The sequence below is a fragment of the Arvicola amphibius genome, chromosome 15 (genome assembly GCF_903992535.2).
Source record: "Arvicola amphibius chromosome 15, mArvAmp1.2, whole genome shotgun sequence".
Lineage (NCBI taxonomy): Eukaryota > Metazoa > Chordata > Mammalia > Rodentia > Cricetidae > Arvicola > Arvicola amphibius.
Genome location: NC_052061.1, coordinates 38,452,648 through 38,471,264, shown reverse-complemented (window position 1 = coordinate 38,471,264; position 18,617 = coordinate 38,452,648). Strand labels below are relative to the sequence as shown.

At 42.3% G+C, this 18,617-nt stretch overlaps 2 protein-coding genes across 2 annotated transcripts; one reads left to right on the top strand and one right to left on the bottom strand.

Annotated features, from left to right (window-relative positions):
• Positions 1 to 4,146: 4,146 nt before the first annotated feature.
• Positions 4,147 to 4,647, bottom strand: LOC119802145 (peptidyl-prolyl cis-trans isomerase A-like). The gene has a single exon (XM_038313084.1). The coding sequence runs from the start codon at positions 4,639 to 4,641 to the stop codon at positions 4,147 to 4,149; it is 495 nt and encodes a 164-aa protein (XP_038169012.1). The 5' UTR covers positions 4,642 to 4,647.
• A 9,493-nt stretch (positions 4,648 to 14,140) lies between these two features.
• On the top strand, positions 14,141 to 14,711 carry LOC119802297 (60S ribosomal protein L6-like). Its single transcript, XM_038313268.1, has 2 exons — positions 14,141 to 14,505; positions 14,564 to 14,711. Exons 1-2 carry the CDS (start codon positions 14,141 to 14,143, stop codon positions 14,709 to 14,711), a joined length of 513 nt encoding a protein of 170 aa, XP_038169196.1.
• The last annotated feature ends 3,906 nt before the right edge of the window (positions 14,712 to 18,617 follow it).

The following is an 18,617-nucleotide window of genomic DNA, read 5'->3' as shown; positions in this document are numbered from 1 at the left end:
TGCACAAGTGTGAGGACCTGAGATCAGATCCCTGCACCCACAGTATACACAAGGCATAACCATGTAGGTCTGTGGCCACAGCACTGGAGAGCAGAAGCAGGAGGATCCAAGGAGCTCACTGGCCAGCTAAGCTAGCTCAAACGATCAGCTCCAGCTTCAGTGAGGAATCCTATCTCAAAAAATTAGAGTACAAAAGAAGAATACACCCAACGTGCACCTCCGACCTTCACACCTGCCTACGTGGAAAAGCACATGCCTACACCACATACAAATAAATTGAAAGAAAAGTGAATTATCCAGGAAAACAAAGGGTAGAAACAAAGACCCAGGCAACAGTACGGAATGCTCCAAGCACACAATGTTGCTCTCTAAAAGAAGAAAACATCCATTTTTGTTTTGTTCTTTGAGACGGGATCTCATGTAGCCCAGGTTAGCCTCAAACTTGCACTTGCTGTCTACCAAAGAATGACATTGAGCTCCCGATGCCCTGGCCTCCCCTCCCACATGTTAGGACTACAAGGCCTGAATCACTATCAGCGTAAACAGCAATGCTTTTATTTAAAAAGTAAAAACTTCCAGAAAATGGCTAATTATAAGATCTAAGACATGGAATACATAAAAACTAGATGATAGTCTACAATACCTGAAGCAGAAAGCTCTCTATCTCTCCCAGGACACTATCACAAGGACAACTTGAGGAGCCTCCAAACTGGCCAACTTCAAAGAATGCACACACATCAATCATATTTTTTTGAAAACTGCATTTTAAATGTTACAGAAATAGAAAAATAATACCTTATTAGCCACCAGTAAAGTGGCTCGGGGATCCATGAACTATTATGAAAACTAGAAGATATCTAATAAAATCAACTATTTGATCCAATTTCCACACAATAACTATACTACAAGGCAACCAAATATTTGATGAAGAAAAGATTCTTTACAGGGGGAGGGGTTGAATAGTAACATTTTGCCAAATCCCAAGGAAGGTGGGCAACGGTTATAACTGGCTCCTAACGTTCCAGAAAAGGCAGTCAGAAACCTTGCAGTCATGACGAACATGCCCAACACCACTTATGTGTTGCCAAGAAAAACTGAATCTCAGTCAAATCACGCTTCTGAATATAATTATCAATATTCTAGGAATAGAGTTGGCAGAGATACGAATTGCATGACATCAATGAGGTAACCAGCAAAAGCCAAAGCATGGGAACTTGTGGAGGGCAATTAGCCTGCTTTTTCTGGGAGTGGTTGCACCCACTCCTCGGGTGTGTGGTCCCTTCTGGAGTCAATTCTGAGGAGTGTTCTTTGTCCAACTTTTCAGAGCTTCCTTAAAGGATGGTGTCCCAGTAGTCTGAGTGGCAGCTGCCCTGGAAAGTCCTTTGGTTTCACAGCCTGTCTCTTCCCTTATCCTACAGGGTTCCCCTATGTCCCCTTCACTGTCCCCATGGCTTGCCAGCTCCCTGTCTCAGGGTCTGCTTTGGGAAGAATCCAAACTAAATATACATCAAATGAATGATAAGTGAGCTTTCACTAAACTAAATTCACTTTAGAATGTTGTTATGGGGACAGGAAAATGGCTCAGCAGGTAAAGATGTTTGCTGCCAAGACTGAGGATGAGTGAGTTTGACTCCTGTGACCCACATGGTAGAAGCAATTAATTTTTAAAAGTTGTCATCGGACAAGCCAGACATGGTGTGCACACCTTTAATCCCAGCACCTGGGGTGCAGAGGGCAGAGGCAGGTGGATCTCTGTGAGTTCAAGACGAGCCTGGTCTACAAGGGCTAGTGCCAGGACAGGTTCCAAAGCTATAGAGAAACCCTGTCTCGAAAAACCAAAAGAAAAAAAGAAAGAAATTATTCAAGTTCATCCCCCGTTATACAGCAAGTACAAGGCTAGCCTGGACCATGTGCTACCTTGTATCAAAAACATCAAAATTTTTATTAGTAGTAGTAGTAGTTGTTGTATAAAGAAAAACATAAATTAACAACTTGACCAAGATCATACAGCCAGTAAATAATGAAAAATGATATCACATTTTTAATGATGTTGACGCTGTTACATTCAGGGAGAGTTTGTGCAGAGTGTGTACTTGCTGTAATTTCTTCACTTGGAAAAATAATGAGGCTCATGAACGCTCATTTTAAAAAAATACATATATGACTTAAAAATGCTGTTTTGCTATACTTTCTGAGAAGAAATAGGAAGAGATGAAGAAACCCATCTTTTTATCCCATCCCTTCTCCAATAACAGAGGTGATCTCTTTTTTTCTCTCTCTCTCCTTTCAGGAAAAGAAATATTTTGAGGACAGAATTGAGAGGAAATGTGCTCCGGCAGGATAATTGCGTCACTCCAGTCTTCCTACCCACAGAGAAGAAAGCCTTCCTGAAGTTTAAGATGTCACTTCTCACAGAGCACCTCGGCAGCTCAAGATCAGAAAACGCACATAGTCAGATCACCAGACGAGCCAAGCAGCAACATGCAGCCAGCTTTGAGATCTGCAAGAGGCAGTTCCCATCAAAGGAGGTCTTTGTTAAAATAGAAACATCAAGGATATAAACACGAACAATCCTTGGGACAATTCTTTTGTAGCATGTACCAGAAGAGGTAAACGCTGTTCGAGATGCTTCCTGGCCCTTGGACATTTCGATGCTGGACATCACTGAACTGAAATGCCTCATTCTTGGGAGCAGCTGTCCTCTAGTTTAAGAACATCCCCCAAAAAAAAAAACATGCAAGTGAGCAGGGTTTTCTATTTTTAAAACTCATCAGACCACTTATGCCGATGCTTATCAAAATGCAAGTTATGTTTCCATTCAAATTTGGAATGCCAATTCAACAATTGACACAAATACATAAACAAACATGTACCCATAAGATTTTTTATTCGCTCAATACTCTTGTTTGTTTGTTTATTTGTTTGTTTGTTTTACTTAGGAGAGGCTCTTGTAGCCCAGGCTAGCCTGGAATTCAGTCTATAGCCAAGGATGACCTTGAATTCCTCATCCTCCTGCCTCCACTTCCCAGAGAACTGAGATTACAAGCATGAACCACCACCCACAATTACACAGTTTCAAATCAATATACTCAACAGCAGGAGGAGAGAGAGAACCAAATAAATGAGGTCTAATAAAATGATGTAACGTAGGACAAGCATTTATCCTTACACATTATCTTAGATCCCTGTCTTGTTGGTACTTCAAAAGACCTAACAGAAGCAACTTAAGGAGGAGAGAGCTTATTTGGGCTCCTATTTTGAGGGTATAATCTATCAAGGAAGAGAACTCATGGCATCAGGAATGTGAGCCAGCTGGTCACACTGACCCAACACCAGGGAGCAGAGAGGCAGGAGTGTTGCTCTCAGATCACAGTCTGCTTTGTAGGCAATGCAAGTCACCAGCTCACAGAGCATCTCAGGACCCCAGTCCATAGACGGGTGCTGCCCACAGTTAAAGTAGACCTTCCCAACTCAATCAACCCAATCTAGAAGCCCTCTTCCCATCATGCCCACAGGCTTGTCTCCTAGGTAATACTAGGTTGTGTCAAATTGACAATATTAACCACCACAAATGAAAAGCCAATTCCAAATCATATGGTTAATAAGAGCCAGTTCATTTGGCCCCTTTATTTTAGACATGAGCAAAGGAGGCAGACCTGGGAACACATGCCCGTAATTGCAGCAGCCAAAAGGCTGAGGTTGGTGGGGGAGGGGGGCTGGAGAGATGTTGTCTTAGTGGATAAGAGCATCGACTTAAGGCCATCTTCCAGTTCTAAGTCCCAACACCCACATGGTTGCTCACAACTGTCTGTAACTCTAGTCCTGGGCAGGAGCCAATGACCTCTACTGGCCTCTGTGGACACTAGACACATGGGATGTCCTTACATACATACAGAAATATGTATAGACAACTATGCAATCACACAAAATAAATAGTAATAATAATTTTTTCTTAGTTTTTATTCATAATCATAAACTTAACTCTGTAATCCAGCTAGACTTGAAGGGGAATGAGGAAAATATGGAACCCAAAGAATTTCAGTGAGAGCAGAGATTACAGGGTACTGCAAGCAGATGGGGCTGGGGCGCTCTCCTGAACTATAGAAGGAATGGTCTGGTGGGTAAGAAACCCGCAAGTCAAAAGAATTAGAGTTGTCCACAGTCGGAAATGGTGATCTTCTCGCTGGTCTTGCCATTCCTGGACCCAAAACGCTCCATGGCTTCCACAATGTTCATGCCTTCTTTCACCTTCCCAAAGACCACGTGTTTGCCATCCAGCCACTCATTCTTGATGGTGCAGATAAAAAACTGGGAACCGTTTGTGTTTGGTCCAGCATTTGCCATGGACAAGATGCCAGGACCTGTATGCTTCAGGATGAAGTTCTCATCCTCAAATTTTTCTCCGTAGATGGATCTGCTGCCAGTGCCATTATGGCGTGTGAAGTCACCACCCTGGCACATGAATCCTGGAATCATCCCGTGAAAGGAGGAACCCTTATATCCACATCCTTTCTCTCCAGTGCTCAGAGCACAAACGTTTTCTGCTGTCTTTGGAACTGTGTCTGCAAACAGCTCGAAGGAGACGCGGCCCAAGGGCTCGCCATCGGCCGCGATGTCGAAGAACACGGTGGGGTTGACCATGGCTGCAGCAAGCTGCGAGAGGGGACAGTGGCCTCTGCAAAGCCTAATAATAATTAAAAAAAAAACAGGGGCAGGAGGACTTAAGGGTTTGAGGCCGGCCAAAGCCATATAGCGAGACACTGTCTCAAAAGAGAGAGTGATATAGATATTTCTCAGAAGAAGACATTCAAAGGGGTATATGGGGAAAATGTTCAACATCATTAGTCATCTAGGGAAATAAAAATTGAAACCACAAATGAGATATTACCTCACATGTGTTGAAATATTGTTAGAAAGATAAAGTTACAAATTAAAACAGGATAACTACAGGGTTGGAGAGAGGGCTCAGCAGTTAAGAGTGCTTATGGGTCTTGCAGAGGACCCAGATGGGGTTTCCAGCATCCTCACTGGGTGCCGACAGCCACCTGTGACCCTTGCCCTGGAGATCCAATGCCACTTCTGAATTTCTTATGCACTCACACACATGGTGCACAGAATCTCACCAAGACACAAGCACACACGTAAATAAAAAATAAACGGCTTTTTAATAGAGGGCTGGAGAGATGGCTCAACAGTTAAGAGTGTTAGCTATTATTCCAGAAAACACTGGTTTGATTCCCAGCACTCACATGGCTAACAACAGTCTATCAGTTCTAGAGGATCCAACACCTTCTTCTGGACTCCTAGGACACTGTACATGCATTGTGCATATATATATACATATATATATATACATATACATATATATATGTATATATATATGCAGGGAAATCAACCACACACATAAAATAAAAATAAATTTTTAAAATGATACATAAATAAAATATAACTCAAAAAATTAATATTTATTTTGTGTGTATGGCTGTTTTGCTTGAACGAATTTCTTCTGTGCACTATGTGTTTGCAGTGCCCACAGATGTCAGAAAAGGGTATCAGGTCCCCCAGAACAGGAGTTATAAATGGCTGTGAACCATTATGTAGATGCTTGGAATCAAACCTGGGTGTTTGGAAGAGCAGCCAGCCCTCTTAACTACTGAGCTATCTCTCCAGCCTCCCACCCCCAAAAAAATTTTTAAATAGAATGACCATATGATCCAGAAATCTCATTACTGAGTGAGATTTCAAAGAACAGGAACAGAGTACATCAAAGAGATGCATGCACTCCTTTCTTTGCTGCAGAAATACTCACAAATCACCAAGATGTAGAATTGTGGTGGTTTGAAAGAAAATGGCCCCACTTGGACTTCCCACAGGGCAGGGTTCCCTTCCCTCTCTCAAGCAGAGAGGGGGAGGAAAGAGGGGAGGAAGTGTAAATTTTTGAATGTAAAAATAAAAAAATAATTAAAAGAAAAAAAGGAAAATGGCCCCCAAAGGGAGAAGCACTAATGGGAGATATGGTCTTTTTGGAGTAGGTGTGGCCTTGTTGGAGTAGGAGTGGCCTTGTTGGAAGAAGTGTGTCATTGTGAGAGTGTGCTTTGAGGTCTCCTATGTTCAAGCTTCATTCATTGTGACACTCAGACCACTTCCAGTTGCCTGTGTAAGATGTAGAACTCTCAGTTACCTCTCCAGCACCATGTCTGCCTACACACCACCATGCTCCACCATGATGATAATGGACTAAACCTCTGAAACTGTAAGCCACCACGTGAATTATATACTTGGGTTAATAAGTGTTGTCATGGGGGCCAGGCTGCTGGTACATGAAGAAGCAATCAAATGAGCCACAAGTCCCAACCATACCAATTGGAGGAAAAGGGACCCCCCAAAACACAGATTCTACTTGTTTTGATTGGAGGAAGAGATGGGTAGACAACAGGGTAAGAATACACTCAACAACATAAGGAACAATATGGCACCACCAGAAATTAATGGTTCTACAACAAGACCTGAACATCCCAATGCAGATGTAAGCGGAAGAAAATAACTTTAAAAATAACTTTATGAAAATGATTGAGGTCCTTAAAGAGGAAGTGAAAATTGGACAAAAACAACAAATTCCTTAAAGAAAACCAAGGAAAAGCAATCAAACAGGTAAAAGAAATGGTTCAAGACTTGAAAACTAAAATAAAGGCAATAAAAAACACAAACCAAGGGAAATCTGTAAATAGAAAATATGGATAAATGATCAGGAACTACTGATGCAAGCATAAACAACAGAATATAGGAGATAGGAGAGAGGATCTCAGACATTGAAGATACAGTAGAGGAAATAGATTCGCTTGTGAAAGAAAACGCTAAATCCAACAAATTCTTAACACAAAATATCCAGGAAATATGGGCCATTATGGAAAGACCAAACCTAAGAATAATAGGAATTAAAAAAGAAGTCCAGCTCAAAGTCACAGGAAACATACTCAACAAAATCATAGAAGAAAACTTCCCCAACCAAAAGAAAGACATGCCCATAAAATCCAAGAAACTTACAGAACACCAAATAAACTGGACCAAAAAAGAAAGTTCACTCACCACATAATAATCAAAACACTAAACATATAGAATAAAGAAAGAATATTAAGAGCTGGAAAGGAAAAAGGCCAGGTAACATATAAAGGCAGACCTATCAGAATTACACCTGACTTCTCAATGGAAACAATCAAAGTCAGAAGGTCCTGGTCAGGCGTTAGACAGACACTAAGATGCCAGCCAGACTACTATATTCAGCAAAACTTTCAATCAACATAGATGAACATAGAACAAGCTATTCCATGACAAAATCAGATTTAATAAATACATACTTCAGCCCAAGGAAGTTAGCTATACCCACAAAAACACAGGCAATAGACGATCCCACACCAGCAAATCCCAAAGAAGAGAAACACACATACAACACCAACAACAACACAGAAACAAAAATAACAGGAACTAGCAATCACTGGTCATTAATATCCCTTATTATCAATAGATTCAATTTGCCTATCAAAAGACACAGGCTAACAAATTAGATACAAAAGCAGAATCCATTCTTCTGCTGCATACAAGAAGCACACCTCAATAACAAAGACAGACATTACCTCTGAGAATAGGGTTGGGAAAAGGTCTTTCCAAAACAAATAGACCAAAGAAACAAGCAGATGTAGCTATCCTAGTATTTAACAAAATAAACTGCAAATAGATGCTAAATGTTCTCCTCTGAGGTGATACATGTTAAATGTCTTGACTCAGCCTTCAATGCATAAATGTACTAAAGCATCATATCATAAACCATAAGTGAACACAATTTGTACTTGTCATTCAAATAAAGTTAACTGGGTGAAGTAGTACACAGGTGTAATTAATGTCAGTGTTTGGCAGGTAGAGGCAGGAGATTAGGAGTTCAGTGTCATCCTCAGCTACATAAGGAGTTTGAGACCTAAATAAATCCCTGTTGTCTTGAAAAAGAAAGAAGGAAAGAAAGAAAGAAAGAAAGAAAGAAAGAAAGAAAGGAAGGAAGGAAGGAAGGAAGGAAGGAAGGAAAGAAAGAAAGAAAGAAAGAAAGAAAGAAAGAAAGAAAGAAAGAAAGGCAGTCAGGCAGAAAGAAAGAAAGAAAGAAAGAAAGAAAGAAAGAAAGAAAGAAAGAAAGACACAGAAAAAGAAAGTTACAGAAACTGCTGACAGTTTTATCACTTCAGTCAGAATAAGTTTCACTTGGACTTTTGTTTTCTTGGTTGTTTGTTTAATAAGTTTACAGATTTCTTTTACAATCAACAAAATGCCAAGAAAAATTAAAAGGTAACATATGTGAGACAAAACTTAGAGTAGTTATGATATTATTGTAACAGAGATGCTCGCCTTGGCAAAACTACTCACCAAGATTTTACAAGAAGCCAAACATGGTGGTGTGTGCTCATAACACCAACATTTGGGGGTATTGAGATAGGAAGATCTAGATCTTTAAACAAGCCTGGGTGACACCGTAAGACATGGATTTCAAACTCTATAGAATCCTAGAACCACAAAAAGACCCAATACAGAAGCTGATGTCATAGATTCACAGTCATCCGGGAATACAGAAGTGAGACCGTGTCTGAAAAAATATGTCACAGATCATGGTGGAACATGCCTTTAATCCCAGCACTCAGGAGACAGAGGCGAGCAGACCTTTGTGAGTTCAAGGCCAGCCTGACACGCGTGAGGGAGGGAACTCTGTGGCCACCATGGCCAGGAGAATAAGGAACAATATACAAGAAAGCATTTCAGTTAAATATGACTAAAGAGCCAGTGTTGGTTCAAACTTCAGGAATCTGTCCCTAAGTAGCTTATTTTAGGTATGTTTCAGCACAGCAGAATTTGCTAAAAAATTTTCCTGGAAATAATTCACTCAATCCCATGTGCACAACAAAGTTTAAGACATGACCTCATCAAAACTCTTTGTAAAATACATGGGACATCTTCCATAAAGATGAGTTGAATAAACGACTAAGAAAAGTAAGCTCACAATAAGGGTCTGGGGAAGGATCCAGTGTGGTCTTAGCCACACAGATAGTGCAAAGATCACCAGGTTCTTAGCCACAGTCAGTCACAGCCTTCTGGGTGGCTGACAGTGTGTGCATCCCTTCATTTAAAGGAAAAACCCTGCACATTTAATATTCCAGGTCCCCCTAGTGCTCATCTGTGAGCATAGGAACATCTGTGGCTCCTACCAGGAAGGAGTGGTAACAAATCACCGAAGGCTGAGAGAGGGCTCAACACCGAAGAGTACTTGCTGCTCTCGCAGAGGACCTGAGCTCAATTTCCAGAACCCACATTGGGCTGCTAACAACCACTCTAGTCAAAGGAACCTGGTCTACATAGAGAGCTCCAGAACAGCTGGAGTACAAAGTGAGACCCTATCTCAATAAATAAATAAATAAATAAATAAGATAATGATAGATAGATAGATAGATAGATAGATAGATAGATAGATAGATAGATGATGGATAGATGGATAGATGATGGATAGATGGATAGAGACAGATAGGGATTGCTGTCAATAGGTGACCTAAGAATACATCAAATGTCTAATGTATTACTAAAAATGTTTTAATTTTTTAAAGTAGGGCATTTGCAGCTAGAGCGATGGTTCAGTAGTTAAGAGAACTTGCTGTCCCCTTAGAAAGCCAGGGTAATTACCAGCACCTGCATGGTTGCTCACAACCAGGCTAAGCTCCCATTCTAGGGGCTCCAACTCCCTTTTTGAACTCATGTACATAAAATTAAATAAAGGTAACTCTTTTAATAAATAAAAGCTAGGAAGCTGGAATTTGAATTATAAGTTTTCCTGTTTAAGCCCAATAGAACAAGCTATGTCTCTAGCTGCTTTAAAGAGAAGCTAAGTGTATTTATTTGACTCTCTCTCTCCTCCCCGCCTCCATCCCTCCCTCTCTTGAAGAATGTTCTAGTTTGCCTTCTGCTGTTGTGATAAACACCACGATCAAAAGCAACTTGGGGGCCAGGCGGTGGTGGCGCACGCCTTTAATCCCAGCACTCGGGAGGCAGAGGCAGGCGGATCTCTGTGAGTTCGAGACCAGCCTGGTCTACAAGAGCTAGCTCCAGGACAGGCTCTAAAGCTGCAGAGAAACCCTGTCTTGAAAAAAACCAAAAAAAAAAAAGCAACTTGGGGAAGAAAAGAGTTCGTTTGGCTTACATGTCTGAATCACAGTCCATCACTGAGGGAGCCAGAACAGGAATTGAAAACATGAACCTGAGAGCTGAAGCAGAGACCATGGAGGAGTGCTGCTTACCAGCTAGCTCCACTTGGCTTGCTCAGTCTGTTCTCTTATATCACCCAGGACCATTTTCCCAAGGGCAACCCTGCCCACAGTGGCCTGGGCCCTCCCACGCCAATCATGAATCAAGACAATGCCCCTATAGGCTTGCCTACTGCCTAATATAATGGAGCCAGTTCTTTATTTGAAGTTCCTTCTCTAACGACCCTAATGAGTGTCAAGCTAACAAAAATGAACCAGTATAAATGGTTTTCCCTTCTTCCTTTTAATTTTTTTTATTTTTATTTGAATGTGTTAATTTTTTAATTTTTACTTACGTGTGTGTGTGTGTGTGTGTGTGTGTGTGTGTGTGTGTGTGTGTGCAGCTGCTGGTAGAGTCCAGATGAGGACAGAAGATGTCCTGGAGCTTAGACGTATAGGCAGCTGTGATCCACCTGACATGGGTGCTGGAAACTGTAGGATCTTATTAATCACTGAGCCATCTCTCCAGCCTCTTAGAAGTCTCTTTAGAGCCAGGATCACCATTGATATCAACACTGGTATTGACAGGGTAAATTATAGTTACACTTCCTAACAAAACAAAACCAAAGAACAAAGGACTGAGACAGGTGTGTTGTCCTGCATTGGTAATCCCCACACTTGACAGTTGAACACAAAAGGATCAGGAGTTCTAGGGGAGCCTCAGCTCGATAGTGAGTTCAAGGTCACCCCGAGCTATAAAGACCGACTCAAAAATATAAAATAAATAAATAGAAAAAAGGACTTACCCACTCTAAAGAAAAACAGAAGCCATAGGAAAGAGGTCCATGTGTTCTGTGTTCTTAAATTAAGATCCCCTCCATTAATTCCAAATTATTGTTTAATTTCTTTTTGCATGAACAAGGAAGATGTCTTTGTAAGTCTTTGGCACCCTCTTTTGGACAACCTGGTTATTTCAAAACTGAAAGGTTTCATTTCTAAGTGTGCTGCCAGCAAATTAAAATTGGGCACCTGGAGACAGGTATATATATATAGATGACATAGCTACAGATGATATAGATTTAAGGGGTTATTAAACTTATTTTTTTCTCATTTTTTTATTCAAGATTTCCATCTCCTCCCCTTCTCCTCCCCCTTCCCTTCCCTCCCTTCCACCCATACCCCCACTCCACCCCTCTCCAAAGACAAAGAGCCATCAGGGTTCCCTTCACTATGTTTAGTCCAAGGTCCTCCCAGCTCCCCCTAAGTCCAGGAAGGTGAGCAACCAAACTGACAAGGCTCGCAGTGAGCCCGTCCATGCTGTAGAGTTCATGTTCATTGCCATTGTCCTTGGTTTCTCAGTCCTCCTCCACCATCAGCCACATTCAGAGAGTCTGGTTTGGTCCCCTTTTCCATCAGTCCCATTCCGACTGGACTTGGTGGTCTCCCGTTAGATCTGTCCCACCATCTCAATGGGTAAAAGCACTCCTCGCGGTCCTGGCTTCCTTGCTCATGATCTCCCTCCTTTGGCTCCTCATCAGGACCTTGAGAGCTCAGTCTGGTGCTCCTATGTGGGGCTCTGTCATTTTCTCCATCCAATGCCAGGTGAAGGTTCTATGGTGATATGCAAGATATTCATGAGTATGACAATAGTATCTGAACATTTCTGGCACCCTCTCCTCAGCTGCCCAAGGAACTAGCTGGGGGCGTCTTCCTGGACACCTGGGAACCCCTCTAGAGTCAAGTCTCTGCCAACCCTAGAATGGCTCCCTTAACTAAGATATATAATTCCTTGTTCCCATATCCACCCTTCCTATATCCCAACCATCCTATTCCCCCAAGCTCTTCCCATCCTCCACTTCACACTTTTCTCTCCCCATCCCCCCATCCCTCCATCCCCCCCCACCCCCATATTCCCATTTTTTGTCCAGCAATCTTGTCTACTTCCAATATCCAGGAGGATAACTATATGTTTTTCTTTGGGTTCACCTTCTTATATAGCTTCTCTAGGATTTTTTATGAATTATAGGCTCGATGTCCTTTATTTATGGCTAGAAACCAATTATGAGTGAGTACATCCCATGTTCATCTTTTTGGGCCTGGGTTACCTCGCTCAGGATGGTGTTTTCTATTTCCATCCATTTGCATGCAAAATTCAAGATGTCATTGTTTTTTACCGCCGAGTAGTACTCTAATATGTATATATTCCACACTTTCTTCATCCATTCTTCCACTGAAGGGCATCTAGGTTGTTTTTACAAGAGTTTTAGATTTGCAGAAAGATTAAACAGTACACAGCCCATCTATATCCCTCCTTCCTGTAATTTCCCCTATTATTAACACCTCACACTGGGCTTACATGTGTTAAGTTAATGAACAAATACTAACCCATATAGTATGAAGTTGCATGTTTCCACGAGTGAAAAATTTCATATATCTACCATGACAGTATCACAGGAAATAGTTCCACTGCCTTATATGTTGGAAATGCCAAAGCACTAGGATACCTGCTGAGGAGAGCTGCTAATAGGGAGTGGAACCAGAATAAGAGAAAGAAGTGTGTTACAGTCAAAAAGCTGAAAGGAGTTGGAAATCTGAAGAGTGTTTTGACATCAGACATGGACATGAAGAATTTGAAGTTTGTTGAAAGTACGTGATCTATTTTTGGTTGGTTGGTTTTTAAAAAAAAAAAATAGGAAATTATAGTTAAGAGACTACATGAATCTCAGAAGAGACCCTGACCTTAGACTCTTAAATATTGTTGAGACTGTGATAGGCTATGGGGACTTTTGAAGTTGGACTAAATGCATTTTGCATTGTGTTATAGCTATGAGCCTATGGGGACAAGGAGCGGAATGTAGTGGTTTGACTAGGTTTGGCCCCCATAGACTCATGTGTTTGAATGCGTGGCCCATACACTGTTGGGGGCTGTGGAACACCCAGACTCTGAATTTCCTGTAAACAACTTGCATGCAGCTGCTCTGAGAAAAACAACTTGTTTTCCTGTGTTTGCAGCTGCTCTGAGCACGAGACCCTCAGGAGTTCCTGATGGCAGGAGAGTGGCTTCTGGTGGGTTGGGCTGGAGTGTGGCTATCAGTTAAGGATCCCTATATAAGCTGCCCTGGAACACAATAAAGGGGGCATTCTTGTTTCAAGGATGACCTGTGTCTCTGTGTGCAGAGGCACCTCACTATGGGTGTAGGACCATAGTACACATAGTACAGGCAAACGGTATAATAAACATCCCACTATTAGAAGGTGTGGGCTTGTTGGAATAGGTATGGCCTTGTTGGAGAAAGTGTGTCATTGTGTCAGGGTAGGCGTTGAGGTCTCATATGCTCAAGCTATGTCCAGTGTGACACACAGTTGCTTCTGTTGCCTGTGGATCAAGGTGGAGAGCCCTCAGCTTCTCCAGCATCATCTGTCTGAGTAGTGCCATATCTCACCATGATGATGATGGACTAAACCTCTGAACTATAAGCCACCCATTATGGTTTCCTCTATAAGAGTTGCCACGGGGACCTTAGTTCTCCTTCCTATCTTGAAAGATGGCAGCTGAGAAGCCTGGCACAGAAGAAACCTGCAGCCAAGAAGCCTGGCAATGATGCCCCTGCTGCTGGTGCAGCCAAAAAGGATGACCCTACGGTTTAAAAGCCCAAGAAGGGAAAACCCCCTTGAAGCCGAAACCTTGCCTTGGTTAGAAGAATTGGCAGGTACTCCCGATCTGCTATGTATTCCAGAAAGATCTTGTACAAAAGAAAATACTCAGCTGTGTAAAGCAAGGTTGAAAAGAAGAAGAAAAAAGAGGTCCTTGCTACTGTCATAACCGGTTGGTGGCTACAAGAATGGTGGTACCCTTGTGGTTAAGCTTCAAAAAAATGCCCAGGTACTATCCTACCGAAGATGTGCTTCGGAAGCTGCTGAGCCACGGCAAAAAGCCCTTAAGTCAGCATGTGAGAAGGCTGCGTGCCAGCATCACTCCTGGGACCATCCCGATCATCCCCACGGGGCGCCACAGGGGCAAGAGAGTGGTTTTCCTGAAGCAGCTGGGCAGCGGCTTGCTACTTGTGACAGGACCTCTTGCCCTCAACATAGTTCCTCTGCAAAGAACACCACAGAAGTTTGTCATCACCACCTCTAAAATAGTTGATGTCAGCAAGGTTAAAATCTCCAAACACCTGACTGGTACTTACTTCAAGAAGAAGCACCTGTGCAAGCCCAGGCACCAGGAGGCAGAGATCTTGGGTGCAGAGGGAGAAGAGCAGCACGAGGCTGATCACAGGCACCAGGAGGCAGAGATCTTTGACACAGAGGGAGAAATACAAGCTTACAGAGCAGCGCAAGGCTGATCAGAAAACTGTGGACTGGCCGATTTTGCCAAAGATCAGAGCTGTTCCTCAACTCCAGGGCTACCTGAGATCTCAGTTCTCTCTGACCAATGGGATGTAGCCTCACAAACTGGTTTTCTAAATTGCTAACAGCCTAATTAAACAGCTTCATGCTTTTAAAAAAAATTGCCGTGGTCTTGGTGTCTCTTTACAGCAACAGAAACCCAAAGGCAACTCAGCTCTATTTAAGGGGCAGGCCATTGTCAGTTTGACCACGCTACAGTGAGTACATAGATGACACAAGTTGGGTTTGTTTATTTTTTTTTTATTTTCGTTTTTTGGGGGGCAGGGGGGAGGTCACAAGGAGGGAGGGCAGACATAAAAAGACTGGGAAATGAATGTGATTGGGATACCTGATGCGAAACTCCCAAAGAATCAAGGTGTATGTGTGCATGCATGCATGTGTGCGTGCGTGCATGTAAACTTTTAAAAAGGGCCCTTCATATCTTAGTATAACTAGCCAATGAACATGTAAGGGAGAAGTTCAATCTAATAAATTGAGTGTGGTGGTTCACACCTTTAATCCCAGAACTCAGAAGGCAGCAGCAGCATAGGTCTCTGAGCTGGAGGTCAACCTGGTCTATAGTGCAAGTTCCAGGACAGCCAGGGCTACACAGAGAATCCCTGGAAGGAAGACGAAAGGGAGGAAGGAACAGAGGGAAGGAAAGAGAGTGACAGAAAGAAATAAAGAAAGAGAAGGGGGAGGAAGGAAGGAAGGAAGGAAGGAAGGAAGGAAGGAAGGAAGGAAGGAAGGTAGAAAGTTAACTCTAGCCTACAGAGAAATGCAAATTAAAACTCAGTCTCAGAGCGGGGCGGTGGTGGCGCATGCCTTTAATCCCAGCACTCGGGAGGCAGAGGCAGGCGGATCTCTGTGAGTTCGAGGCCAGCATGGTCTACAAGAGCTAGTTCCAGGACAGGCTCTAGAAACTACAGGGAAACCCTGTCTCGAAAAACCAAAAAAAAAAAAAGGAAAAAAAATAAAATAAAACTCAGTCTCAGCTGGGCGGTGGTGACACATGCCTTTAATCCTAGAACTCAGGAGGCAGAGGCAGATGGATCTTTGTGAGTTCAAGGCTAGCCTGGTCTACAAAAGCTAGTTCCAGGACAGATTACAAAGCTACAGGAAAACCCTGTCTCCAAAAAACAAACAAAAATCTACAATGAAACCCATCTCAACCCAATTAGAATGACAAGCATCAAGAAAACAAATAACAAATACTCATTAGAATGTGGACATGGACCAAAGAGAACTCTCTACACTGCTGGACTCAGATAACTAAAATTATATCTTCCATGTGATCCAGCCTCAGCACTTCTGGGAATTTACTCCAAGTTATCAACAAGGACAGCTGCACCTTGCTGTCTACCATGGCACTACCCACAACAGCTAAATTATGGAACCAACTGAGATGTCTGTCAGAAGAGGGCATGGTGTATAAACATGCTAAGAGAGAGCATGGTGTATAAACACAATGCAATTTTACTCAGCCATTAAGAAGAATGAAATTATGCCATTTGCAATGTCTTAGCTAAGTTTTCATAACAATGCAAAATGCATTTTGTATAATTCTAAAAATCCCCATAGCCTATCAAAGTCTCAACAATGTTTAAGTTCCAAGTTCAAAATCTCTTGGGAGTTTCATGCAGTCTCTTAACTGTAATCCCCTATAAAGTCAAAACCAACAAATAGATCACATACTTCCAACATATAATGGCATAGGATATACATTACTTTTCCAAAATGCAAAAAAGAGAGCATAATGAGGAAATACTGGACCAACACAAGATGGAAAATTAGCTGGGCAAACTCCAAACTCTGCATCTCCGTGTCTATCATCAAAGCCTTCTTCTGATCTCCAACTCCTGCAAGCCGTGTTGACCGCAACATACTTCTTCCTCTCTAGCTGGTTCTATGCCCTGTTAGCAGCTCTCTTTGGCACAGCTCTGGCATCGCATTTTGGGGTATCCAAGGCAATTCAGGTTTCAACTTCACAGCTGCACACAATGGCCTTTCTGGATCTCCTTTCAGGACACCCCTGACACATGCCTGGCCACGGCAGCTTTCCTTAGTCTCAGAAAGATTCTGTAGCCCCTTTCTTCTGTTCTTGACTCTAAAGCCAGAACCACATGGTCAAAGCTGCCAAGTTCTGCTACTTTTTTGGGCTGGAACATAGCCACCCTTGTTCAATTACATCTTCACTAACTTTCTGTGTTTGATGGTTTTCTTCACTGCCTAATCTTGGCTGTCCTGAACTTGATCTGTAGACCAGGCTGGCCTCAGATTTAGAGATCCACTTTCCTCTGTCTCCTGAGTACTAGGATTCAACACCTAGACCTAAATTGTACCTTAATTCCTTTTCTCAGGTTGGAAACTTAGCAAGGTGGGATCTTTCCCTGAGGTCACCATTTCCTTTATTCCATTCTTAACCTGTTTATCTCCTTGAACACAGGGCTTAGATCCATTCCACTTCCTGATGCTCCTTTTCCCCTTAATCTGTACATTTTGTATTTTTACTTGTTCAGCTTGCTCCTTTTTATTATAAATTTGTGTAAAAATGACCATTAATAATCACATGACAGAGTCAATACTAGGCTGTTATAAGATTTCCTTTGCCAGTACAATTAATTCATATCTCTCCACTTTAGCCTCAAACAGAATTTTTGGACGGGGCAAAGAGCAAAATATCACAAAAAAAGATGGCTCAGAGGTTAAGAGCACTGACTGCTCTACCAGAGGTCCTGAGTTCAATTCCCAGTAACCACATAGACAACATACTAAAATTGTTCTCCTCTGAAACCTCTTGTGCCAGGACCCCACAGTTCAAATCACCCTCAGCACCACTGTCTCCCATTTTCTTACTAGGATGGCCCATTAAGCAGTGTTTAAAGCATTCATTCTACTGCTTTCCTAATTGAAACTCCCAAAAGTCCAAATTCCTCCAAACAAAAGTATGGTCAGGCCTATCACAACAATACCACAGTCCCTGGTACCAACTTCTGTCTTAGGGTTTCTATTGCTGTGAAGAGACTCCATAACCATGACAACTCTTACAAAGGAAAATATTTCATTTGGGGACTGGCTTACAGTTTCAGGGGTTTAGTCCATTATCATCAGAGTGGGTGGCATACAGGCAGATATGGTGCTGGAGAAGGAGCTGAGAGTTCTACATTTTGATTCGCAGGTAGCAGGAAGTGAACTGTGTACCACACTGGGTATAGCTTGAGCATATAAGACTATGAAGCCTATAGTGACACACTTCCTCCAACAAGGCCATGCCTACTCCAAGAAGGCAACACTTCCTGATAGTGCCACTCCCTATGGACTAAGCATTCATACACATGAGTCTCTCAGGGCCATACCTATTCAAACCATCACATGCAGGAAAATGGGTGCAATTGGAGACCATAATTAACATAATTAACTCAGTCTCAGAAATGCTGTAGAACAATAGTCTTGTACTTTGTAAAGATTTATCACTTGTATTTTAATAAAATGCTGTTGGTCAGTAGCTAGGCAGGAAGTATAGGTGGGGCCAACAGGCAGGAAGTAGAGGTGGGGCAATGAGAACAGGAGAATTCTGGGAAGAGGAAAGGGTCAGTCTGCAGTTGTCATCCAGACACAGAGGAAGATGAGAATGCCTCACTGATAAAAGGTACCAAGCCACATGGCTAACATAGACAAGAATAATGGGCTAGTGGAAGATGTAAGAATTAGTTAATAAGAAGCCTGAGCTAATAGGTTAACCAGTTTATAATTAATGTAGGCCTCTGTGTGTTTCTTTGGGACTTAACAACTGTGGGATCCAGGTGGGACAGAAACCTCAGTCAAGACAGAAAGACAAAAAAAATGCATGTTTTCTCTTTTGAGGGACTCCTTGATTTTTTTAAAAGATACATAAAATTGTGTGTGTGTGTGCGTGCGCGCGCGCGTGCATACACATGCACACATATATGAATGCTCTCACCC

What these genes read in the sequence shown, in the direction of transcription:
- LOC119802297 (XM_038313268.1), top strand. Translation starts at nt 14,141, where the DNA reads ATGCCCAGGTACTATCCTACCGAAGATGTGCTTCGGAAGCTGCTGAGC. An exon ending in CACCAGGAGGCAGAGATCTT is followed by an intron (nt 14,506 to 14,563) that starts GGGTGCAGAGGG and finishes GAGGCAGAGATC; the next exon opens with TTTGACACAGAGGGAGAAAT.
- LOC119802145 (XM_038313084.1), bottom strand. Translation starts at nt 4,641, where the DNA reads ATGGTCAACCCCACCGTGTTCTTCGACATCGCGGCCGATGGCGAGCCC.